Raw genomic sequence first — 27,802 nt, 5'->3', positions numbered from 1 at the left:
TTTTTAAATTCTCCCTTGGATAGACATTTAGCTTTTGGCCCCTCTGCTGCAGAAGTGAACAAAAAGTGTGATGAAAGGGGCAAGATGATCCAAGGAATCCCTAAGATTTTTTTAGTGCTCCTTTAACAAATTTTCAAAAAAGGATTTTCTGTCTCCTCATCCAGTTTTTGAAAAAAGCAGAATAAACAGTCTCAACAAAATACAGGTAAAAAGACATTAAGAAAAAATAGCAAGGGGGTTCCCAAAAGAAGTCACTAACCTCCCAAAACCAAAGACAGTTCAACAAGTCTGAATAACTATTCCAGACACCTTGTAACCCCCTCCCACTCTGACCCCCTTTTTTCCTAGAAAGTCTGAATCTCCTTTTTTTTATGGCAACAGTTTAATTCAGATAAATAGGTTCTGAAAATCATTCATCAAGTTTGCAGATGGCAGTGGGAGGAAATTCCTCCTTTCAATGGGGTCATTCCAAATACTCCCAGTCAGACTTTTTTTTCCAGTGGTTCTTCATTACATGCTGACCCAAGAAGTGATAGGTGAGAAGGGCTTTTATTCAAGGATAGTCCAATTCTAGCTCTTTCTTTCCTAAATCTGTTTGTGATACTGCCCAAATTCAAAATGATTTCACTTCAAAACCTGTTATCTCTTTTTTCTCTTTCAAGTTTCATGGTAAAATAGACTTAAAAGATGCTTATCATCACATCCCAATTCATCCAGAACTCCTGACATTTCTTAAGGTTTTATATGTCCAGATCACGTTATCAGTTTTCTGACTTCCTCTGTCCACTGCACCGAGAGTGTTTGGAAAGTGTCTAACTCCAGTTATAGCTCATTGCAGGCTACAGGGTATCCACATTTTCCATATGTGATGAAATGTTTATCTTTGCAGACTCTTTTTCATAGTGTCAGCTATCTTCTTCTTGGGTGAGAGATCTCTTACTCTGTCACACAGGATTGTGTTCCTGGGATGTCAACCAGACACCTCCGTTCAAAGAGCTTTTCTTCTGTAGGATGAATAGGTCATTATCTATTTCTATGATTTTCCAGTCAGACTTTGGTCACTTAGAGGGGAATACGATTTTGGGTGTCATCACATTTATGATTCTTAAGATACCCCAGTCAAGACTCCATATGAGAAAGATGTAGTGGTGTCTGAAATCTCTGGTTCAAGCGTCAGCACCCTATATCTTTTCAAATCCCTGTGGTGGGGGGTTGTCAGAAGAGAAGCTTTTGGTGGTGACAGCAGATATACTTAAATCCCAGGTCTTCCTTTCTCCCTCCCTGCTGCAAAGCAGTCAGTCACCACAGATGCTTCAAACTTTGCTTGGAGAGCAGTTTCAGGAGGGATAAAGGTCTAGGGGGTATGGGACACTAACGACAGACACAAGCACATAAATATCAAGGGGATGCTTGCCCTGATCAAGGTATCCAGCTCTCTGTACTCCATGAACCTTCTTTGGTCCCTGGGAGCTCTTCAAGTGGTTACAAACTATCACAGCCATGTGATCATTCAAACAGCTACTGTTAAGGTAAGTTTAACTTTCACAACTGTACTATCTTATCATTGGAGTGGATTCTGAGGAAGAGGCACCAACCAGCTCTCATATGATTGGCTGAAGTTTGAGTCTAATTATTTTGATACTGTGAAGCAGCCTCTTGAGTTGTCATGACACAGAATTAGGTACATAAAGGGCAACTACAGGAAAACATTTTAAAAATATATATTTTTTAACTTTTCCTTAAGTTTGGCTCATTGCAAACCTGTATGTACCAGATAGAAGTAGTCACTAGTAATTTAATTCAGTTTGTAATCCTAACAGATCTCCTGGGAGCGGACATCCTGTTGATAGTATGTTTTCTTCTAAAGAAAATGATACGCTGTGAGTCCACTGTGTCTAAGAATGCAATGCCCATAGTTCGACTGTTTCATGTCAGCTCCATTCATTTAGAATGGAAAAACACAAAAGAGCCGCTAATTTTAACAGGCCTCAGTACAAGTATGATTTACTGTCACACAGTACCTTGTACAAATGTGTTTCCTACTGATGTGTTACACATTCTCTGAAAAAAGCTTCTAGAACTACCAGCTCATTGCTGAGATAAAAGACTTTTTGTAGACATTCTATTTTGATCTGCTTCAGTTCCTTCCAAAGTAACTCCTCCCATATTCTCACCCTCAGCTAGCAAGAGTTTCACATTTCCTGCCCTGCTAGGTTCAGCTAATTTGAATGGCAATACACATCAAATGGAGTTGCTTACATTCAGCCTGGTGTGCCTCTAAAACTGTTCCCTCACATCTCTCTTTACTGGTTTCTTCTGAATAGCACGTTCATAGTAAGTCATGGTATGACACAAACTAGACAACACATAAAACACATAAAAACCATCACAAACCGTTTCTTTTTATTTTCTTTCTGGTGACTATACCTTTAGAAACTTTATATCCTTGTCTCTCAAGCTAGTTTTTCACTATCTTTTTCTGATTGTTTCTATGACTTCATCTTGACCAGGGTGCTAGCCCCGCTCCGTTCGCCCTCACTATGCTCGGGCTCACTTCGCTCCCCTATTCTACTCCCATTCCCACCCACCCCATTACAATTACCTTTATACCTAACTATCCCTCCCCTTCCTGTCCCACTAGCCACTACAATTCCACATCCTGCCTATTGCCACAACCACCTTACTAATCTGTCAATCTTGTCATCACCACTTCCTCTATACCACTGTCTCTACCTACTCTATCTGACCATATTTTATTCCAACATGTATTATTTTCTAATATCTTCTACACTACTCCTTATTCTCTCTATCTCCACCTCTTATCACTCCAACCTCTCTGACCCACTCCTATGTTCACCAACTTCTCACTCATACAACATATGTCCAACTACTTCATCTTTTACTATCTCCCCTAATCTCTTTACTACCTCTACCTCAAGTCTATATAAACTATCCATAATACAGGATGTTATGTGATCCTATCTCTCCTACATTCTGAACTGATGGGTTCGGAGCCGATCCCTCGGCTCCGACTCGGCACGCTAATGCTATAGAGCGAGGCCTCTTATTGGCTGAGCTATCTTTATCCCAGGATGCACCACCACTAATCCCCCAGATCTCATTTGCCGCTAACAAGCTTAGATGTGGTCTCAACTTGGCTGGGCTAAGTACTATTTATTTAGGCTTTTTCCTGTCACAAATTTCCTTTCTTTAAACCCAAAAGCTGTTTTAACAGCTATTGTTGTTATATTTGTGTGATTGGTGAATTTCTTGTGAAAAATTCGTGATTTTTTTAGTCAGGGAAGGTTTCCCATTTTTGTTAGAGGGGCCTTCCCCTGTTGCTTTGCTGTTTGTGTCTCTTTCTTGGGTCAAGTACCCGTTTAAGTTAGAGGGTCTTGACTCTCTTTCTCTTTGTCTGTCTGTTAAATTGTTTTGTGTTTTAAAAAAAAAAAAAAAGAAGAAATTTCTGTTAAAGTTGTTGGATTTAACTTTACCTTGTGTAGTGTAGTGTTTTTGTCACTTAGATAGGTTCTGTGTTAAACAGTTATGTCTAAAGAACACAAACCCTCCGGGTTTAAGAAATGCACGAGGTGTGGTTTTAAAATGTCCATAACGGACGACCACTCCTCGTGCGTTTATTGCTTAGGTGCCAAGCACCTACAAGAGTCGTGTAGTGTCTGCCACGCGTTCTCTTCTAGGGTACTCCAGGAGAGGAAGAACAAATTAATCCTCAAGGGATTAATCAAGCCTTCCTTCGAGGAGGCTTTATCTTCCTCTCCGTCTCCTTCTAAAAAGAAGAAAGCGTCAGCTCCGACCAATCAGTCGGAACCGACCGCTAAAAAAGCTAAGCAGACTTCTCCATCGGCTCCACGGACTTCGGAGCCGAGGTCGGAACGGTCTGCCTCGATGCCTCCAGCCTCGACCCCTCTGGTTTCGGAGCCGAGGTCTGGGGCATCGAGAGGCGGGTCACCCTCGTCGGCTCCACTGATATTGGAGCCGATAAGGGTTACCGGCTCAGACTCTTTCCCCCCGGAGCTGAAGTCCTTATCGGCACCAAGGGAAATTTCCTTGAAACCTTCCTCGGAGCCGATAGTTGTTGAGTCCATTCGGAGCCGGTCCCCGAGCCCTTCGGAGCCGATGGAGAAATCGGTTCGGGCCCGATCGGTATCCTCTAGATCATCCAAGATGTCTGATTCGGACATCGACAGGGTGCTCCTTCGACTCTTCCAGTCTCCGGTGTTCCAAAAACTAGTTTCGGCTCCAGCCCATTTGGCTTCGGAGCCGATGGTCCACTCCCCTACTGTGGTTCCTCCTCCAACAGCTTCGGCACCATTGGAGCCGGTGCTGGTGGAACCTGTGGAGGTGTTAGGTTCGAGCCCGACCCTTGCTCCAACTCGGCTCTTGGGTCAGAATTCAGTACACGGACTTCTTCCTTCGGCCATGGGGGGGAGGCTTCGGGATTGATGTTTTCAGTTCCAAGTCTCCCTCTCGGTGTGTCGGCGGCGGGAGTGCCATCCACTGTCGTGGCCACGGAGGTGGGACCCTCCCAGGATTCTGGTGGTCCCGCCTTCAGGGCTATGAGGAGTGCTTTAGCCAAATCTTCCTTGGCTACCTCCACAGTTTCCCCAGCTCCTTCCCTGCATATGGAGACTGGGTCGTTGGCAGTCCCCCTGTCCTTAGACAGCGGAGCCCCCGGGCCTCAGGTTACCCCCGCTGGGGTTTCTCCCCCTCCTGGAGGTCCTTCTGAAGCCTCTTCGGAAGAACCTCCCAGGAAGAGATCGTGCAAGAGGAAGCACGTTGACTCCCATGATGAGTCTCTGACATCCGACACTGATCTCGATGATGCAGAGGGGTCCCCCAAGTCGTCCTCGGATGATGTCTCCTTTGCAGACATCCTGGAAGCCCTAAAACAATGAGACGGCTGGCAGTCCAAACCTCCCTCTGCTGATGAGTCGGTGTTCCTGAAGGCCTTTGGGGCTCAGCCCTCCGCCTCCTGGGTGTCTCCGCCCTTCGACGAGCTCTAGGATTTGATCTGTCGAAGGGCGTGGGAACACCCAGACTCTGTGGAACCGGTGCCTGCTCGTCCGAACAAATTTCTCTCGGCGCCCCCTGATAGAGAGTTCTTAACTAAAGGTGTGGCTGTAGATGCTTTGGTGGTGGCATCTGCTACCCAGCAAGATGTAGCAGAGGCTTCTACGTCCGTCCATCCCCCTAACAAAAAGTCTAGGAGCATGGATCGGTACGGAAAGTGCACCCTCAGTTCAGCGGCCTTTACATTGAGGTCCTTGAACTACCTTACGCACTTTACCAGATTTCAGAGGGATCTGATTAAGGAGCTATCCGATACCCTCTTGGGTAACCTGCCTGAGGAGCTGGCCCAGACGGTTGGCTCTCAGCTGGCTACAATGTCGTCCATTTCAAACTCGTCCATGAGGCTCATTTCTTATGCGGCCGAAGGGGCGAGTAGAGCGGCGGGTACAGGCATTGCTCTACGGAGACAAGCCTGGCTCCGTCTGTGTCATTTCGCGGAGGCCTTTAAGTCTTCTTTTGCCGACGCCCCCTTTGATGGGTCCCCCTGTTTGGACCCAAGGTAAAAGACACACTAACCCGCTGTGAACAGGAGGGTAAGACTCTGACTGCCGTAGGGGCACGATTTTCCACTCCCTTCGGCCTTATCCCAAGGCTAAGAGGAGGGAAAATGTGGTTCCGTAGATCTCAGAAGCCTTACCCCTCTCAGCAGGAGGGTTCCCCTTCCAGAGGCAGAGGAGGGGGAAATTCTTCTGGAAGACGCCGTCCCAGAGGCGGCAGAGGCCCTCGCAACACTGGAGACCGCGAGTCCTTTCATGGCTCTTCAGCCTTTCATAGTCCCTGAGGGATTGCCCGGCTGTGCTGCTCCGGAGCCAGTCGGGGGTCATTTCTCGAAGCACCTAAAGGCCTGGGAAGGGATTACTCAGGACCGATGGGTGCTTCGGATTATTGCCGGAGGTTACTCCATCCCATTCTCTCACCCCCCCCCATCAGTCCAAAAAAATCCCGGACCCGCCACCCAGTCAACGGGATACCGCAGCCTCAGAAGTTTCAAAGCTGCTGCAAAAAGGAGTCATCCAACCGGTCCCTGCAGACCACATCGGATTAGGGACTTACTCAAGATTCTTTTTGGTGCCAAAAAAGACCGGGGACTTGAGGCCCATTTTGGATCTCAGCATCCTAAACCGTTCAGTCAGAAAGTCCAAGTTCCGAATGGTCACCCTACAAACCATTCTCCCATTGCTGGAGAAAGGTGTTTGGATGTGCTCCATAGATCTCAAGGACGCTTATTATCATATCATGGTACATCAAGCGTCCATAAGACATCTGCGCTTCAGCCTAGGAGGCAGTCATTTTCAGTTCCGTGCACTGCCCTTTGGTCTCACCACAGCCCCCAGGGTGTTCACCAAGTGTTTGGCAGTCGTGACTGCTCACCTGAGAAGTCTAGGATTCCAGTGTTTCCGTATCTAGACGACTGGCTCCTAACTGCCACCTCCAAGCATCTACTTCTGCGGAGCCTACAAGCCACTATATCACTGGGCAATTCCCTTGGAATCACCTTCAATTGGCCAAAGTCTGTGTTGCTGCCGTCTCAACGAATAAGATTCATAGGGGTAGAGATAGACTCAAACCAAATGCGAGTCTATCTACCTACAGACAGGATTCAAACCATACAGGCTCAAGTTCTAGCCTTACTTCCCAGATCCAAAGCCCCAGCCAGAATGGTCCTGCAGCTATTGGGATCCATGTCCGCCACAGTTCTTCTAGTCCCCTTGGCAAGGTTGCACATGAGAATTCTCCAGTGGCTTCTCTCAGCTCAGTGGTCCTTTCAGGAACGTCCCCTCAGTCACCTTGTATGGATCACGGAATCTTGCAGACGGGACCTTCGCTGGTGGCTAGTGCCCTCCAACTTGGATCAGGGACGACCCTTTGTTCTACCTCCTCCGGCGACCACTTTGACCACGGATGCCTCCCAGACGGGGTGGGGGGGGGGGCATTCCCTGGGCAGGTCAATCCAAGGCAAATGGCATCCGGAAGAGACTTTGCTTCATATCAACATCTTGGAAATGAGGGCAGTACTTCTGTCCCTTCAAGCCCTTCACGATTATCTCCCTCAGGGCGTAATTACTGTTCACTCAGACAACATGTCAGTTGTTTGGTACCTGAACAAACAGGGAGGGACCAGATCCTATCCTCTTTGCAGAGAAGCCATGAGAGTTTCGGAATGGGCAGTCTCGACCAAACGCTTCCTAGTGGCTACTCACATACCGGGCAACTCCAATGTGATAGCCGACAGATTGAGCAGGACCGTCCTCTCCCCCCACGAATGGTCTCTGAATATGACAGTGGCAAGTCAGATTTTCAGCGAATGGGGAGTCCCGTGTTGCGATCTCTTCGCGACTCCTCTGAATGCGAAGTGCAAAGAATTCTTCTCCCTATACCCGGCTCCGGGGAAGAGCCCCATGGACGCATTAGTCCATCCTTGGCCCACCGGCTTGCTTTATGCCTTCCCTCCAGTTCCTCTCCTTCCCAGAGTGATTCAAAAGGCATCTCTCTTGGGGAGCAAAATGATCTTAATTGCTCCTTACTGGCCTCGTCAAGTGTGGTTCCCCTATCTTCGGAAACATGCCTTGGAAGGTCCTCGGTTCCTGGATCAGATCCCAGACCTACTGGTTCATCAGTCGGGACTATTCCACCAGTCCCTACACACCTTAAAATTGACGGCTTGGCTCCTCCTCTTCCGACGATAGTCAGGAGTCATACATTGGATCCAGATGTTGTACACATATTATCTTCGGCCCATAAGTCTGCTACAAAGAAACTGTATTCTAGCAAATGGAAAAGATTTGCTATTTGGGCTCAACTCCGGGGCCTGGACCCCATTTCTATTCCTGTGGCAGAAGTACTAAAATTTCTGACTTCTCTTTTCAATCAAGGCTCTTCAGTTTCTACCATCAAGGTACAATTGGCAGCAATTTCTAATTTTCACGAATCCATAGACCCACCTTTAATGAGCAACAGATTGTGTAAGACCTTCTTGAAAGGTGCTGCTTTATTAAGACCTCCGATTTCTCATCCTGCACCTCCATGGGATCTCGATATAGTGTTACGCGCCTTGACTTCTTTCCCCTTTGAACCGGCAGCTACATGTGATCTAAAGTTTCTATCATGGAAGACAGCTTTTCTGGTGGTGATTACTTCTGCTAGAAGAGTTTCAGAGCTTCAAGCTTTGTCAGTAAAACCCCCGTACTTGGTTTTTCACAAAGACAGAGTATCCCTCAGACCAAATCCTTCCTTTGTCCCTAAAGTTTGTTCTACTCTCTGCTTACAACAATCGTTAGAGCTTCCAGTTTTTTTCCCAAAATACTCTAACAAAGCGGAGTTCATATTCCACACACTAGATGTCCACAGACAGTTACGTTTTTATTTAGACAGGACCAAACAAACAAGGAAAACAGATCAGTTGTTTGTATCCTTTGCAGAAAACAAATTGGGCAAAGCCGTCACAAAGGTCACTATTGCCAAATGGATCAGGGACTGTATTACTCAGGCTTATTTTTATTCTAACAAAGAGCTTTCCACCTCTGTCAAGGCTCATTCTACAAGGGCTATGGCTACTTCGATAGCATTTCATTCTAAGCTTGCTATTAGTGACATTTGTGCTGTGGCTACATGGTCTTCACCGCACACCTTCATTTCCCACTACAAATTAGATGTGTCATCTAGAGGACGAGCTTCATTTGGTTCCACAGTGCTCAGGAGTGTTTTCCAATGAGCCACCCGGGATTTAGGTGCTAGGGACGCTGTCCCATCAGTTCAGAATGTAGGCGAGATAGGATCACATAACATCTTTTAGTTATGTACTCACCATAACTTCAGATGTTTGGGATCCATCTCGCCTACATTCCTAATAACCCACCCTCCTTCCCCCTTCCTTGGAGATCAGAGGATGTCAGAAGGTCCGAATCCTGTTGTTTCATCTTGAAACATCTTACAATGTTATATAATCAAGTTGTGCATGTGTGCATGTATGCGGACAAACAAGATCTGGGGGATTAGTGGTGGTGCATCCTGGGATAAAGATAGCTCAGCCAATAAGAGGCCTCGCTCTATAGCATTAGCGTGCCGAGTCGGAGCCAAGGGATCGGCTCCGAACCCATCAGTTCAGAATGTAGGCGAGATGGATCCCAAACATCTGAAGTTATGGTGAGTACATAACTAAAAGTTTTTAAACCTTCCCACAAGGCTAAGTCAAAACTATACAAACTCCATCTAGCATCTACTACACACTCTCTTCTCACTAAAAACCTACTTTGTTCTGGAGATATCCATCCCAACCCTGGCCCCTCTTCTCTCCCCAAAACTACCTCTACACTGCCCCCATCTTACTCCTCTAACAGTCACCAACCTCAATCACAACAATCATCTCCATCCAAATACTTAACTATTTACTCATTGAATATTCAGTGTCTAGCCAATAAAGTCACTGAGCTGCACTCATGAATAGCTCTCAATACCCCTCACATCCTCTCCCTATCTGAAACCTGGCTCAAGCCACAAGTCTCAAACAGTGAAATACTCCCACCAGATTATAATATCTTCTGATCTGATAGACCTGTAAAAAAAGGGGGTGGCGTGGCCATGCTCTACTCAAACAACCTTAACCTCTCACCATACCCTTCCCCAATTCCTGACTTCCTCCCAGCTGAAATCATCATCCTTAACTGCCATCTGAATCCCCACAAAAAAACTTGCAATTGCCTGTATCTACCTTTCTCCTGGTAACAATCTGCCCATTCTTTAAAACATCCTATCCTGGTTCTCCCACAACATACCATATGAGACACTTATCCTTTGTGATGTCAACATTGATTGGTCCAAACTCACAACTGACTCCCCCCAACTCAGTATCCACCTACATGGCTTCCACCAACTTATAACATCTCCCACTTGCTTCCATAAAAATTCCACTTCCAGATCCATCATAGACTGGATCCTTATCAATTCCCCCCACCAATACCACAATCCCACCATCTTACCTGACTCCCTCAGTGATCATCTCCCTACCACCATCTTAAGACACTACTCCCATATTCCTAAACCCCACCTTATCAAAGACTGTCGAAAACTATCGACTTTCAATTCATCCCAATTTAACTCCATTCTTCACAACATAGATTGGTCCATCCTAAAAGGCTCCCCCTAAACTATGCTGTAAACACTTTCAATAGCATCTTCATTAATACTCTAAACTCCTTAGCTCCCTTTAGGAAGATCAGAGTAAAATCAAATCCTGCTCCTTGGCTCTCTAAGGAGACTAGGTCCTTTATGAAACAAAGAAATTGTGCTTGGAAAACCTGGACTGAAACTAAACAACCATCTTATCTTCAAAAATACAGGCAACTGAGGAACCTTGCAAAAAACATACAACTATTGACAAAAAGTTATACTATAGCTCTGCTCATCTTAACAACAAATCCGATCCTCGAAAATTTTGATCAACTCTCAACAACATCCTCTGTCCTGGAAAACCCTCTAATCCCTCCCCATACCCTAACTCTTCCTCTCAGGAAACAGCTACCCTCCTGAATAAACACTTTATCTCTTCCATCCAAAATCTGGTAACCTCTAAGCCAAACTCTACTTCGACACCCACCCCTCCAAGTCCCACTAACACAACTTTGTTTGCTTTTGAGCCAGTTCCCATTACTTACATCAAATCTCTACTACTCAAGCTAAAACCTTGCTCTCCTTCCACTGACAGTCTATCGCCTACATTCCTCAAACTTGCTGCTGACTCAGTTGCCTATCCTATATCTATACTAATTTAATTGATCTATTCTGGAATCAACTGTCCCCACCTTTTGGAAATCTTTCTTCATTATCCCTCTTCATAAAGGTGGAAACTTCACTGACCCCTCAAACTACCGACCCATTGCCATTTTGTCCCCCCTCTCCAAGATATTATAAAAATGTATTCACTCACAGCTTCTCAATCACCTCCTCACACACCACTTACTTACCCCTACCCAACATGGATTTCGTCCTCACCACAGCACCACCACTGCCCTCGTCTCCTTCACTCATATCATTGCAGAGGCCCTAGACAACAATAAACTCATTTCGTGGCTCTTCCTAGATTTCTCCAAAGCCTTCGATACTGTCTCTTATCCTCTACTACTATCCAAAACTCGCAAATCTCCACCTGTCCCCCTCCACACTTGCCTGGTTTAATAGCTACCTATCTGGCAGGGAACAATCTGTCAAATGGCTCTCATCCTCCTCATCTTTCCTTCCCATCTCCACTGGTGTTCCCCAAGGCACCATCTTGGGACCCCTTTTGTTTAACATCTTCACCAATGATCTTTACACCTCATGCAAAGAATCCTCCCTTATTCAGAATGTCGATGACTCCACACTTGTATCCATCTCAAATAACATTCCTGAACTACACTCCCTGACCCAACAGGCCCTACTATCCACTGAACAATGGCTCTCTCACAACCAATTGATCCTAAATCATTCCTGAACTACACTCCCTGACCCAACAGGCCCTACTATCCACTGAACAATGGCTCTCTCACAACCTATTGATCCTAAATCCCAAAAAGACCAAACCCCTACTTTTCCTTCCCCGTTCTCTTTCTCATCACAAAACTTCCTTTTTTATTACATCTTCTAACAATACAACTATCCAACCTGACACCCACACAAAACTCCTAGGGGTCATTATCGATGATGAACTAAATTTCAACCCACACATACTCCAATGTATAAAAAAAAACAGAAACTAGGTCTGCTATATCGGAACAAAAAATTCCTAACCCCTGAATCTAGACTTACCCTGGGTCAGGCACTCCTCCTCCCCTCCCTTTTATACGCCTCCCCAGTTCTTACCAATATCCAGGCCTCCACTCTAAACAAGCTCCAACAGACTTACCATAAAATAGAAAGATTCATTACTAACTCCCCATACAACTCACGCCACTGCATTTCTTTAAACTTTCTTCAATGGCTTGAACTTCCCCAATTTCTGCTATATTATCAATTTCATATGCTACACTCTATTCTTTATAAACCTTCCTTATGTCCGTCTCTATCTTCCTTAGTCTCCATCTACATCCCATCCCAGACTCTCTGTACTTCTAACCAACAATTACTTGATATCTACCACCCAAAAAGGTCAGTAGGCAAACTACTCTACAAACACTGCCTTGCCCATGCTTAGAACAAACTTCCCCTTGACTTACATTCAATCTCTCACACCTCACACGTTAAAAATTAACTAAAAGCTTATTTTCTCAATTCCAGAACCTGCCCTTGCCATGACCCTACCTAGTCTTCCTTCCCTTTATGTACCCTCAAAAGGACCATACTTAGTACCTCATTACACCTCTCTCTCCAATGTGTCTACAATGCATTTGCATAATTTTATACAAACAGATTTTTTTTATTGTTGACCTATTGAACTATAGCAATGCAAAATTGTTACTTAGCTTCTTTTTAATGCAACTTTAACTTTATGCATGTAATCCAACATATGTGAATCTTTTGCTATAACTGCTATTATATCAGTATTGTTTAAAATTGTACTTGTTTAAAATGTACTACTGGAGCTTTTCTCCTCAGGTCTCCACTGAAAATGGACCACAAGCCCAGTTGGACAAAAAATAAATACATAAAACAGACAACACATAAAACACAAAATCAGTGTGCCGCACAATCACAGTCCTTAAGGCGAAATAACATACCTAACACACTAGTAATAGGTGACTCTATAGTCAGGCACACTGACGTCCCACTCACTAGGCTGGACAAGGAGAAGGTTACTGTTTGCTGCCTGTCAGGACCCAGAATCCACCACATAACACAAGCACTCGTGTCACTCCAGAACAAGTACAAATATGACATGATGGTGTGAATGACCTGAGATGTACCGCCCTGGACTACATGAAAAGAGACATGGAAGAGCTCTCTGGTCATGTAGCTCAGGCAGGTATGACCCTGACCCTGAGTAGCATCCTGCCCTCACCAAGAATGATACTGCAGTATAAAGAAAAAGTGATCAATTTCAACAATTGGCTTCTGGTGTCATTCAAAGGGGATCCAGCGTCTGTCAGCCTGGGATGATGTGTTCAACAAGCCTCGTTGCTTCACAAGAGACGGCTTGCACCTGTCACCCCTAGGCTTTCGAATACTGGCCAATGCTCTTGCTGCCCCCATAGTGCTTTTTTAGACAAGGCTCAAAAGTCAAACCCACCTCCATAAGCAGCACAAATAAAAAAAATGAGGGTTATGCTACTCAACGCCAGGAGTTTAAATCTCAAAATGCACGCGCTCGAAGCACTCCTCAGTATGGAGACTGTCAACATCTTTGCAGTAACTGAAACCTGGTTCAAGGCTCCATAGAGCACCCCAGCACTACCAGGCTACAACTCATACCACATATTTCGGCCACAGAACATGGACCGAAACACAAAAGAAAGGGGTGTATCCATATTCATCAAGGATACCTACACCTCCAGGTTAGTGGCGCTGCATGATACCTCTGAGATCATCCATGTGCAACTAACATTGGGCAAATCTGCAATGCAAATTGTGGCCTGTTACAGATCACCCTCCATGACCCAGGACCACCACTCCGCCTTTCTGGAGACACTGGAAAACATGAAGGTGCTACCGAACACCCTGATATTGGGTGATATCAATTACCCTACCGTTAACTGGGAAAACTACTCAAGTACAAACTCCCAGGTCCAGTTCTTCCTGGAATTTATCAACTCAAATGCCCTGGATCAGCTGGAAAACTCCCCTACCAGAGGTGAAAACATATTGGACCTGGTCATCACCAACATGGGCGACAGGTGTTCCGCACCGGAGGTCAACCCGTCACTGGTTAGATCAGACCATAAACTAATCACTTTGGATGTCCACACCACACCACCACCACCAACCAAGGAAACCACAGTGAAAAACTTTTCTATAGCAAACTTCACCTTACTTAAGACAGAGGTGGTAAGTTTCACAGCCCCTACTCTAAAGGATAACAGTGTCCAAGATGCAGAAACCTTTACAAATGCACTATATGAGCACCTGCAAAGATGCATGGATCATGCCATCCCTAGCAAAACCAAGATTCACTCTCCTTAGAGAAGGAAACCAGTTTGGTGGACCCCTGCCATAAACAGGCTATACAATAGATGGAGGAAACTAATTCAGAAAAAAAGCAAATCCCAAGAAGGAAAGACATCCCTAATCAGTATCAGTAAGAAACTAAGGTCCCTCATAAAATCATCCAAGGCTAACTTCAAAAGAAAAATAGCCAATGATTCGAAAGTTAACCACAAAGCCTTCTTTAACTATGTCAAGAATCTAAGTGGCAACTCACAGATATGCTCTGAGCTAGTGCAAAATAGCACAAAATATATTGAACCTATTGATATTGCCAACATCCTGGCAGATAGATTCAATGCAAACTTCACCCCCCTCTCACCCCCAAAAGGGCCAACAACAATACCGGAAAAGTGTAGTGTCCCGGAAATCACAGACACACAGGTGAAAACAGCCCTTTCAAAAGCCAAAAGCACAGCGTCAATGGGGCTAGATGGTGTCCCAGACTGCGTCTTGCATGAACTACAGAATGAACTAACCCCCCACCTAAACACACTGTTCAACCTCAGCCTCTCTACAGGCTGTGTGCCCATAGAATGGTGCACAGCAATGGTTATTCCACTCCACAAAGGAGGGGCCACAACTGACCCTGGTAACTATTGCCCCATAAGCCTGACTAGCCTGGTCTGCAAGGCTATGGAGCGCATAATCATGGAACTCATTAACAAAGACATTGGGGACTTCCAAACACTTGACCCAACCCAGTTCGGCTTTGTTAAGGACAGATCATGCCTACTAAACTTGGTTGACTTCTTCGAGACAGTCACCAAGGCCATAGATGAGGGGAAGGTGGTTCACACAGCCTACCTTGACCTCACCAAGGCTTTTGACTCCATCCCCACTCGGGAATTATAGGAAAACTCACCAGCCTGAACATAAACCCCTACATCACGAGATGGGTTGCCAACTGGCTTACAGACAGAACTCAACACGGTAAGAATCGCGGGCTCCAGGTCTGACTCTAAACCAGTCACAAGTGGTGTCCCACAAGGCTTGGTACTGGGACCCCTACTGTTCGGCATATACTTCTCAGAAGTACAGGCAAACACAGGAAGACTATGGCTAACCAAGTTCACCGATGACTGTAATCTGGGAGCCATAATTGACTCTCCGGCTGACATGGACATTCTCCAAAAGGGCCTTACTGAGACGGACACGTGGTGTCATAGTCATGGTCTCAAGCTAAATGCTAAAAAATGTATAGTCATCCTGTTTGGGAAAAACAAAACACCCATGAATTACCACATAGGTGGCAGCCTCCTTAATACAGAAGAGGTAATAAGAGATCTGGGGACCCATGTAGATAGTAATCTCACCTTTGACAATCATAATGCCAAAGTAGTTAGGAATTCCTTCTATGTAGCCCATCTAATTACTAAAGGGTTCACATCTAGAAATAAAGAGGTTATAGTGCCCCTCTACTCGTCACTCATTAGACCCATCATAGAGTACAATGCCCCATTTGGGATGTACCTCACAAGACACTTCCAACAGCTGGAAAGACCACAAAAGTACCTCATCAAGAGGATTACTGGCCTCAAACATATGTCCAATGCAGCCCGACTGGAAAAACTCCGGCTGTACTCAGTGGCATATCGCTTACTCAGAGGTGATCTCTGCCTGATTTGCAAAGCCATGTCCAACTCAGAATTGATGGACATGCTCCACCTAAAGAAATCCAAGTCATTGCGAGCCACTCGCTCTAGTGAGCTAAACTTCACCACAGCAATAAATAGAACATGCTGGAGGGATAGATTCCTGTCACAGAGACTACCCGTGCTTTGGAACAAAATTCCTAACTACATTAGGCAGAGCCCCTCACTAACACTCTTCAAGAGTAACCTTGATGAGTGGATGGGTAACAGAAAATACACCCCTGGGATCACTTCATTGGCTCTTCTTGAAAGGGGCTCAGTTAATTAATCAGTGGAGCAGCGAAAGCTGACACACACTGGCTAGGCTTATAAATGCCCTTAGGCAGATAGCTTAGTACCTACCTATGAATATGCTGTTAGCAATCCTTAATGTAAAGGTGTCATTCCTCTAAACATGCCTGTATCATACACAGATAATCTCGGTTACTGACAGATTTAGCTATGACTGCAAAATCATACTCTAATAATAATGAGTAGTCATATTTGCCTTAGAGACATTTGCAATATTCTGCATTTTTATCCCTTAGGCATGTCACTGATTCGTCCTTCTACTTGTAGTTGCTACTGCTTTTGTGTGCACATACATATGCATTGCTGATATGATGTTTTTCAAGCAACTTAATATATTCTTTACTTCATGCTATGCACTATCTACTCTCTCTGTTCCAAACATTGTACTTACTGTTCTTGCTCACTCTCAAAATTGTTTTCTTTTGCAGGCTGCCACAACATGCTTTTCTATTCATCAATGTACAGAACGTAACATATTTCCCAAATAAGCTAGATAAACCAGACTACTCTAACAGTATGTTTTACACGAGTCATTTTTTTGTCTAATCATGACTGTTGCAATTCAATTATCATATGAGTTTAGTTCTTACAGCAGGCATCAAGCTCCCGTTTTCCCCAGGAACATCAGCAAAGCAATTGAGCTGCAAACACATTGTAGGATTATACACAAACACCAACTCATATGTATTACAGGGATGATCTATGTCTTCATAAAAAAAAAAAAAAAAGGGATGCAAAGGGCTAACTTTGGGTTTTAAATAGCTGAGCTGAAAGATCAAAGCACATTCCAGCCAGGAATTGTACAAACAGCCCATGGCAACAAAAATGCATAAGAACAAAAATAAGAGATTCTCTAAACTGAGAATCCAGAGCAATTAGGTAGATAACACACACTTCGGCTGCCTTACCATCTACAAGTACACAACTTGTGAAGCCTGATGGATAACAAAGAGTCTAGTTTTCAGCATAGGAAGGGGCAAGCTGAGCTGACAGGTATAATGCTGAGGAGATGAATGCATTATGCAGACATCACGGCTCCTCAGTGTAACTAAAACTGACTGTTCAGCAACAGAAGATGAAGAAGGTGTGATGCATATGCATGGGAACCCTAAGTCAGAGATAGTTGCTTAGCATATTTTCAGGAATCTTCACAATAGTATCAGATGAGGTACGAGCAGAATCATTTAGTAAACCAGTTTTTAAACAAAAGAACTAAAAAAACACATTAACAATTACATAGTTCTTGTGTCACCAAGCAGTTACATCTAAGCATAGAGAGGTCACCAGAAAATAGCTAAGATCAAATGGACAGCCATATTTGTGCAGTCACTATTCCATTAGACCATCTGACTTCAAAATACCAGTTTCCTTACAGGTGTACCAGACTGTTTATGAAAGTCACATAAAATAAGGCACGTCACCAAACAGATGGCTGGCATTTTGGGTGACAGTGACTATTGTTAACACCATACTGTGGCAGGTTTACACAACTGAGAAATATACTAAAGTGCCATCATCATAACTACCTTTATGTGTGCATCATGCCATATAACAGTATCTCTGTGGCTTCCGGGTACAGTTTATAGTACGATGTAAAATGCCAGGTATGCACACTTAGTGCAAAGTTCTTCTTCCAGACAATCAATACATAGACGTACATGCCTTACCTTAAAAATGTTAGAAGAAGTGAACCCACTGCTGTATATTCGGGCCTACTTACCCCTGGTAGTGCATAACTAAAAACGAATGATGCAACCCTAGGAAACTCCTTTCTTCTGCAGTACCACTGTAAATTCCATGAATTCATGTACAACAACCTAGCATCAGCATCTCTAATTACTAGTGACAACTGGCCAAGAACTGTTAGTCAGAAATGATATGACCCGTGGTCATATGTATAGTACAATCTGCACATTTCCTTCATCTCACCTCAATATATATTTTCAAGAAATTTCTTCCTTTTATGATATCACCATGCTTCCTTGCTTCTTTTGTGGCAACAAAAACAGGTGTGAAATTGGAATTCTACTGCTTACACCTGTTATTTCTCATCCACTGCCAAAAACATAAATTTTGTTAAAGTTTTAATGCACTCCACAGAAAACATATGTGCCCATTATTAGCTGTGTGCCTGCCATAAAACTCAGCAGCCATAGGTCAGTAAGCTACTGGCTGGTTGGTCTGTAGTTACCCATCCTGGGTTACCTTTGGTAGCTGTGCTGACCAACAACTGGATGCATAATCTATGAACCTGCCAAACATGAACTGTGAATTGCTACTCACTGTAGCTTCGCTGACAGGATGCAGCTTGAAAATGGATGATATGATGCTAAGGTGGAAGATGGACATCCAATGTTTCCAGAAGACAAGATGGAACGGCAGTGCAGCCAAGGCACTTGCCTTGGTATCCACAGTCTACTATTCCAGAGGAGGATAGACTAGAAATCATCTGTGAAATGTGGTGAGAGAAAGGCTTCAGAAAGCAGTGAGGGATCATGTCAGAATTGGTGACAGACTAATGCCAATCAGACTTTATTGTAATCATAGGCTGAGATTATGAATACTGTACTATGCTCCACTGCAGGGTTATGATAGTGAGGCAAAGAATGCAGTCAGACATCAGTTGCAGGACCTACTACATAAAGCAGGACATCATGAATCGGTTTTGATAATGGGTGACTTTCAATGCGCATATCGCGACAGACAGAACAGGATATCAGCACTGCCTGGCTCCACATGGATGGGGCATCAGGATCTAGTCCTCTGTCTGCCAAATGCTTGATAGTAGCCAACACATGGTTCAGTAAGGCTGACAGTCACATGTCCATGTACATGAGTGGCCAACATCCTACTCGGATACACTTCCCCTAGTAAGGGGAAATTTTACTTGTACTTAATATGTTCCAAACAGTACAAGTTCCATGGCTGATCTGTGTGGAACACTACTGGTTATAGGTCTGCTGTTGTTGATTGATTCCCCTTTTTTGACTATATAGTTTCTATCACTGAGCCAGTTAGGAACTCATGTAAGGATATGAGGGTTTTTATATAGCTGGGTGAGTTTGTCATTGATGCCTGAGTGGGGATAGTGTCAAAAGCCTTGGCTAAGTCTAGGTAGGCTGCTAGCGCAGTCTTTACCTCATCCAGGCCCTTGGTGAATGTCTCGAATAACTCCGCAAAGTTTAACAGGCATTATTTCCCTTTGACAAATCCAAACTGTATAGGGTGAAGTGATTGGAGATTACCTCCATCTTTGTTGATTAGGCCCATGATGATTCACTCCATGGCCTTGCAGATAAAGCTAGTCAAGTCTAATAGGTCTATAGTCGTCAGGTTCACTGGAAACACCACCTATGTACGAAGGGCTAAGAGTGGCCATTTTCTATTCAGCTGTGATGAAGCCAGTGCTTAGACTATGACTGAAAAGAGTAGCTAATGGTGTTGCGAATTCTTTTTCCTCAAAAATTTTTTTTTTTATTTTTCAAATACATTTGAATGAATTCCATAGTATTTATACATAACATCTTAAATAACTATGTACACTATAGTGTTGCTAATTCTAGTTGGAGCCCATGTAAGGCACAGCCGTGGATGATATCAGCTTCCATAGATGCTGCGGTTTTGCCATTAGACAGGGCATTTACAACCTGATCTGTACAGATACAAGGGAGGGAACAGGTGGTAGGTGTGTCATAGGATACATGGGGCAGGGACAGGGGAGTGACGTTTTCACCAAACCTGTTGGATAACAGGTTCTCTATGTCCACAGTCTCAGTATTTGAGATGTCACTACCAGTTCAGCATAGATATGGCCTTTTCCTTTTACTTTACAGATGTAACAAAAGAATGAATTTTGGTTGTCCTTACTTGAGAAAGCTAGTTTTGATGAATAGTTTCCTTTAGAGGACTTCAGGAAAAGTATTATTTGCTTGTTTATGCAGAGGAGGGAGTGTTTCCAGTTTAGGGCTTGCCCCCTCTTACTCTTAAACAGCAATTTCTTCCTCTTAATTTAAAGCTTGTTAATAGCACTTGTCTCCACCAGGCAGGTTTGCTCTTCCTTGAAGAGTTTTTTGTGGTCTTATCAGGTACGGCCGAGTGATTGCAGTTATACTGGTGTTAAATAGGTCATATCCAGATGGATTTCTCTTGCCATTTCCTTTTGTTACTCTTTTCACTGAAATTCTCTCCAAGGTCAATCAAAATGAATTCCACTAGAGCTGTTGCATGTTCTGGGGCCTTTTTCAAGGGTTTGGATTCAAGATCCATTCTAGTCCTTCTTTCAGACCTTTCCAAAGCATTGCAGGAGAGATGCATTTTCAAGAGCTAGAGCTGTTTTTTGTCAGATTCATTCTGCAAGTAATTCTACATTCTTTTTCATACCTCAGACATTCACCCACTCAGCATAAAAGCTTTGAGAATATTCCAACTTATCAGCAGTACTGCAACAGTGGACTAAAGAAGAACAGAAGGCTGTTCTGTAAGGATATATCATAACAGTAAATGTTCAAATAGATCACTTTTACAGTATGCACCCTTATTCCTTTCCCCAAGCTTCTATATTCTAATCTTTCCTTTGGTTGAATTGGATCTCTGATCCTCTGTATCCCACACTTTAGCCTTGTATAACTTGGTCATTATTGCAGGAGTTAGACTCAGAAAAACTTTTTTTTTCCCGGGGAAAGAAACCTCTGAAGATATCTGCAGTCATTCATCCCTTGTGTACCAGAATGTAGTCTCATGCATAGGTCACAAAGCAGACATTCGACTTGAGAGGAAGGTGCCTAAGCTATTGTACTACCATCCCTGAATGTATGGTATCCTGGGCAGGATACATCCCATTTGTCAGCAGTACTGCAACACTGATCTTTTCAAACATCTCCTGTTACAGTAGGTTCTTACACAACTGTACTATCCTCCTCCTCCTTAAACTTTTTTGTGGAGCAAAATATGTTGTTAAGAGTTTAGAGGTTATAAAAGTGATTAAAGTCTTCTCAGGGACTGGCTAGCAAGAAAAGAAGGCAGTCTATAGCAGGTTATAAACTAACTCAAACATTCCTTTGTAGGACGATAAACAGTAAAAATCTTTGACATACAGTATATATCTTCTCTACCATATCATGTGGCACCACTTGGAGTAAACAATGTTAAGAGAATAGCAATAGTATTAGCAGTTCCCTGGTTTTCCAAGCAGCCATTCACTAACACACGCCACCTGTATATTTAAATATTGTGTTGCAGTCCTTTATATTGTTGAAAAACAGAAGTTTCCACTTAAGTCATTGCCTCCTTTTTCTTGTTTTTTTTTTTTTTTGCAGAAAATCACTGAGTGTTTTCATAGAAACAGAGAGAAGTTAGCCAGTGAAGATGTGGCAGAGAGAGTTTTTTTAATTTCAGATGAACGAATCCAAGTAACATACCACCGAGAAGATGACCAAATCACAGCATCAAAATGGCAGTTTACCAAACCTTCTAACCAAGATGACAAGGATAATCAAGACATCATACTGACTCCTGATATGATTGATACTTTCCAGGTACTACTTTGTGGAGTTTTTTTGTCTTATTTCCACTTAAATGCTCCTTCAAAGAGATGTGATTTGTTCACATTGTTCACATCGAGCTGTTTACTGTGAAGTTTACCTTCATAAAAGAAAAGCTGTGTTGTCTTTTTTTTTTTTTTTTAAAGAAATAGAACTTTACAAAAATGTACATCAGTCTGAGTGTAAGAAAATGACTTGAGCACAGATGTAGTGTTGAAAGTAAAATAAAATTTAAGAAGAAGCAGTTGATGGATTTACTGCTCATCAGCCAGTCAAATGGGATCAGAAATACGTGGTCTAGTAATCTAAGCCTCTTCTGTGACATTGACAGAATAGTTTGGAGGAACAGATATATTTTGCAGAAGATAGCACTGCTGTGGAATAGACTTCCCATCCACTAAAGCAAAGTTCATCCTTGTATATTTTGAAGAACAACATAGATCGATGGATGGGAAACAGAAAATTTACCCCAGGCCTGCCTTGTTCGACTAAAGGATAGAGGCACCTCCTAAATTCTTTATTCCATACACGAGTCCCCTGAAATTATCTATGGTATGATCCCATTTATTCTTACTAGGGATAATATATAATTATTGGTCATAGTATGAGTAAGGTTAATCAATAACCAATTGGGACAGGTTATTTTGAGCACAAAAAAGGGAAATAAGCTAGGCTTAAAATGGCCCGCAAAGGCAGCTGGCCTAGTACTTGCTTATGAACCTATAAACCACATTTCATGAAGTATGTTTATCATTACATTGCTGTGAATTCTGAGATCCCAAATGCTACTTGGAAAGTACTGTAAGGTAAAAACAGACACCTTCCATCACTGTGGACAAATCTTGCACTAATACTTAACTTCTGTTTAGTACAGTTATGGACATATGTAAGACAATTAGACATATGATATTTTTCATATTTGTGTCAGTATCTTGGCAAGAAGATATATTACAAGGTTAAGTGAGATCTCATTTTGATACTAATAGCTAGTTAGGCAAATTTGCCACAGAAAGTAGGTGTCATACTGTCATGGCTACTGAGATATTGCACATTATTTGGAAAAAAACATATACCATAATACTAAAAACATTTCTAAATTCAGTAGTTATTACCAGTTATAAAATCAGGATTATTAGTCGGGATGTTAGCACCAGAGGTGTAGCTATGTAAGTAGGATGGGGCTAACCCAAGGTTCAAAATGTTAGAGGGCACAATGTAGTGTTTTAGCTCTCAGTGTGTGATATAAACTGTAAAAGTCATAGCAAGCAGTTCACTACAAGCAAAAAGATAAAAGTAATGTGAAGTTGTTCTAGCTTGCCTTCATTCTTACTGATGGGTTCGGAAACGATCCTCTGCTCCAACTAGGCCAAAATGCAAAAGCTCGAGGTCTTCAGCCAGCTCGTGGCCTACTCCCTATCCCATGATGCACTGATGCTTCCCTCAGATCTCGTTTGCCTCTGCAACAGATCATGTGTTTCACCAGCTCTGGCCTGTGAAATTTAAGTATATTTCTTGTTATTATACTTATTGTTACATTTTTTTCTTTCAAATTTAGCTAGTAGTACTTAGATTAGTTAGTTTGATGCAGGAGAATTATCTATAGTGCTTCTGCACTCCTTAGTTTATATGAACTTTTCTTCATTGTGTGGCCATTCTGTTAGGCCTAGTTAAAAACTCCCTTCCCTATTTAGTGTGCTTTATGCTTTAGAGAGGAGAGGAATGAAGGTCAGCAGGGCTAAAACAGAATATATGTGTGTAAATGAGAGGGAGGGTAGAGGAATGGTGAGGATGCAGGGAGTAGAGTTGGTAAAGGTGGATGAGTTTAAGTACTTGGGATCAACAGTTCAGAGTAATGGTGAGTGTGGAAGAGAGGTGAAGAAGAGAGTACAGGCAGGATGGAATGGGTGGAGAAGAGTGTCAGGAGTGATTTGTGGCAGACGGGTACCAATAAGAGTGAAAGGGAAGGTCTACAAGAGGGTAGTGAGACCGGCTATGTTATATGTGTTGGAGACAGTAGCATTGTCGAAAAGGCAGGAGTCAGAGCTGGATGTGGCAGAGTTAAAGATGTTAAGATTTGCACTGGGTGTGACTAAGATGGACTGGATTAGGAATCAGTATATTAGAGGGTCAGCTCAGGTTGGACAGTTTGGAGACAAAGCAAGAGAGGCGAGATTGCGTTGGTTTGGACATGTGCTGAGGAGGGATGCTGGGTATATTGGGAAAAGTATGCTAAGGATGGAGCTGCCAGGTAAGAGGAAAAAAGGAAGGCCTAAGATGAGGTTTATGGATGTTGTGAGAGAGGACATGCAGGCGGTTGGTGTGAAAGATCATGATGCAGAGGACAGGAAGAAATGGAAACAGATGATCCGCTGTGGCGACCCCTAATGGGAACAGCCGAAAGAAGATAAGATATGTATATATATATATATATATATATATATATATTTTTTTTTTTATAGGGCTGAGTTGTGCTTTAAAAGGATTTCATATTGCCTGTTTATATTAGAAGGCTTTATAACTTTCCCTTTGTGTGTGTGTGTGTGTGTGTGTGTGTGTGTGTGTGTGTGTGTGTGTGTGTGTGTGTGTGCTTTAGTTATAGGTTATTGTTAAAGCCTGTACTTTCTTAGTTCATCAATATATATATATATATATATATATATATATATATATATATATATATATATATATATATATATATTGGTAGTGTTCTGACCAAAATACATATAGTTTTTTGCTGTGTGGATTGTTTCTTCCTTGTAGCATGTCTCAGCAAGAGAAATCAAAGTCTGGATTTAAGAAATGTCCTAAGTGTGGACAGAAGATGTCCATAACAGATGGACACTCAGAATGTGTTTATTGCTTAGGTGAGGTTCATCTGCAAGAGGACTCCACAAGTTTTGGAATCGATGGTTGTTGTTGTTGGTAGGAGCCGGCCCCCAGTATTGGAGCCAGTATCTCCTACCCTCCAGTCGCCTATCCGCCAATCAGTGGCGTCATCTATAGCCTCTTCTCAGTCCTCAAGGCTTTTGGACATGGATATGGATCATGTGGTGCAGAGGCTTTTGCAGACACCGGCACTGGCAAAACTTTTGTCAGGGCTGACCCTTGGGGCTACAGAACCATTCAAAACTCTTTCTACTTCTTCCGTTCCTCCTCCGACCCAACTCGAGGTTTCGAAGCCAGATTGCTCGGAGTTGATGATCATGGAACCATCGGAGGCCAACACCTGTTCCAGGCTCAGACTTCCTCAGTGCCAACCATGAAGTCTAGGAGCTGACACTCGCCGGTTGGGTCCAGAGAGGATAGTCTAACACACTTTTTGGTTCTGACTTTACCTCCCAGAGCTTCGGCTTGGATGAGTTTGGTGCCTACCTCGGGCTCGGAGTCCACCACTTCAGTGCTGAGGGAGTCACCTGCCTCTTCGGATTCAGGGCTTTCTTCTCATCAGAACTGGGAGGCTTTCGATGCCATGAGAATGTTGTCCCCTCAGGACTCCACATCATCAGGATCAGTAACCTCCTCCCCTAAAGGGCCCTGTGTCTGCCTCTGCTTCACAGATCTCACAAAAGTGTAGAGACCCAGAGCCTCAGGATGCCCCATTGGGCAAATCCTGCTCTTCTGAGACCTCACCAGAAGCCCCCACTGATGAGGTTCCCAGGAAGAGGTTATGCAAGATGAAGCATCTGGATTCCCTGCAGGAATCCGTCACTTCAGACACTTACTTAGATGAGTCAGAAGGGTCCCCACGTTCCCCCTCTAAGGATATCTCCTTCACAGATACCTTTGAATTTCTGAAACAGAGGGGTGGCTGGAAGCCCATTAACCCTACTGATGATGAGTCACTAATCCTGAAGGCTTTCGGTTCTCAGCCCTCTGCCATTTGGGTGTCTGTGCCTTTTGATGAGCTGATGGAACTGGTCTCTCAAAAGGCGTGGGAGTCCCCGGATACCATGGAACCTGTCCCTCGAAGGCCTAATAAATTTATAACTTCACCCAGGACAAGCCCTTTCTAAGCAAAGGAGTACCTGTTGATGCTATGGTGGTGGCGGCAGCCACCAAGAACAAATTGTCAGAAACTTCTACGTCTGTCCACCCTCCTAATAAGGATTCTAGGATCGTAGACAGATATGGAAAGCACATGTTTAGTTCAAGGAACTTTGCCTTCCGATTGCTGAACTATCTCATGGATTTTACTAGATTGCAAAGAGATCCCCTAAAAGAGCTGGGAGATACTCTACAGGGTTCAGTAGCTGTGGGGGTATCAGATAAAGTGACTTCCCAGCTAGCTAACCTCAATTCCCTTGTAAAATCTTCCATGCATCTGGTCTCGTACGCAGCTGATGGAATTTTCAGACAGCGGGTACAGGAATTTCTCTTTGGAGACATTCCTGGATGTGATTATATTCCTTTGCAGAGCACTTTAAGTCATCCTTTGTTGACACCCCTTTTGATGGCTCATCCCTTTTTAGACCCAAAGTGAAGGAAATGCTTACCAGGTGTGAGCAAGATGGAAAGACTCTGTCTGCCATGGGAGTCCATTTTTCCACCCCTACCAGACCTTACCCCAAAGGTCAGAAGGGAGGGAAGATGTGGTTCCGTAAAACTCAAGGAGCTTTCCAAGACACACATGGTGAATATCCCTCTAGAGGCAGAGGAGGGGGTAATAATAGAAGATGCCATTCACGCGGCAGAGGGGTTCCGCAGAATCAGGGTAACAGAGATCAGTTCTTTGGGAAGTCCTATCAGTAATCCTGAAAGGAGGCCTGCCTGTCCATCTCTGGTGGCAGTCAGGGGATGCTTATATTTGTATCCAGACACCTGGCTAAAATAACAAAAGACTGCTTGGGTATAAAGCATCATATCCAGAGGATACTATATTCCCTTTGCCACCCCCCCCCGTAAGAAAAATCCTGGACATTCCACCCAGTTACAGGGAACAAACAACCATAGAGATTCAAAGGTTGCTGGAAAAAAAGAGTCATCCAACCAGTCCCAGCAGACCAGAGAGGATCCGGAACTTACTCAAGGTTCTTTTTAGTTCCAAAGGAAACAGGGGACTGGAGACCCATTTTGGATCTCAGCAGACTGAACAAATCTGTCAAAAAGACAAAGTTCCAGATGGTCATACTACAGTTGATACTTCCTTTTCCTAGGAAAAGACAATTGGATGTGCTCGATAGATCTCCAGGATGCGTACTACCACATCAAAGTGGCCAGACCATCCAGAGATCATCTGCACTTTCAGCTGGGGGCCAGTCACTACCAGTTTCAAACTCTGCCCTTTGGTCTTACTACAGACCCCAGAGTGTTCACCAAATGCATGGCAGTAGTTATGGCCCACCTGAGACAGTTAGGATTCCAGGTGTTTCCATACCTAGGCGACTGGTTCCTCACCTCCACCACCAGGCATCAACTCATACAAGCAAGAGACACAACTTTGAACATCTGCAGTCAGTTGGGGAGTACCATAAATTCAGAAAAATCTGCCTTGTTGCCATCGAAACCATTTTTATAGGATCAGATCTAGATACCATTACCATGACCTTAAAACTTCCACCAGAAAGTGTTTGTGTTCTACGAAAACAGGTCCTGAACCTTCTCTCAAAAAAAAAAAAAAACATCTTCAATGGTGCTTAAATTGTTGGGGACAGTGATGGCAGCAATCATTGTGATTCCTTTATGTCGAATGCATATGCGTATGCTGCAATGGCTCCTGTTTACGCAATGGTCCTTTCAAGAACTTCCAATGTCACATCAAATTGTAATAACGAACTCATGCAAGAAGGATCTTCGGTGGTGGCTGACATCTCATCAAGTAGCAATAGGTCGCCTCTTTGTTCTACCCACTCCTATCGCCACTGTGACCATGGAAGCTTATCTGATAGGGTTGGGGGGGCAGTATCAGGGAAGAACAGCCCAAGGTACATGGAAGGAACATGAGGCTCACCTGCATATCAGTGTCCTAGACATGAAAGCTGTACTTCTAGCAGTGCAGTCCTTTCAAGACTCTTTTCCTCTAGGACTATTGCAATTCAGATGGACAACATGTCAGTGGTTCGGTACATAAACAAGCAAAGAGGAACCAGATATTAACCCCCTATGTCGAGAGGCCCTGTG

General features: G+C 43.6%; 1 protein-coding gene across 2 annotated transcripts in view; it reads left to right on the top strand.

The window, feature by feature from the left end:
- The window catches only part of DRC7 (dynein regulatory complex subunit 7), a 1,455,099-nt gene that overhangs the window by 753,555 nt on the left and 673,742 nt on the right, over positions 1–27,802 (top strand). For both annotated transcript variants that reach the window (XM_044081324.1, XM_044081326.1), the window contains exon 13: positions 21,461–21,679. In XM_044081324.1, the coding sequence (XP_043937259.1) occupies positions 21,461–21,679 (219 nt within the window). The remainder of the gene's footprint in view (positions 1–21,460; positions 21,680–27,802) is intronic.

The sequence above is a fragment of the Protopterus annectens genome, chromosome 8.part0 (assembly GCF_019279795.1).
Source record: "Protopterus annectens isolate FY-2018-M chromosome 8.part0, PAN1.0, whole genome shotgun sequence".
Taxonomy (NCBI): Eukaryota; Metazoa; Chordata; order Ceratodontiformes; family Protopteridae; genus Protopterus; species Protopterus annectens.
This window is presented reverse-complemented; position numbering and strand designations above follow the sequence as displayed.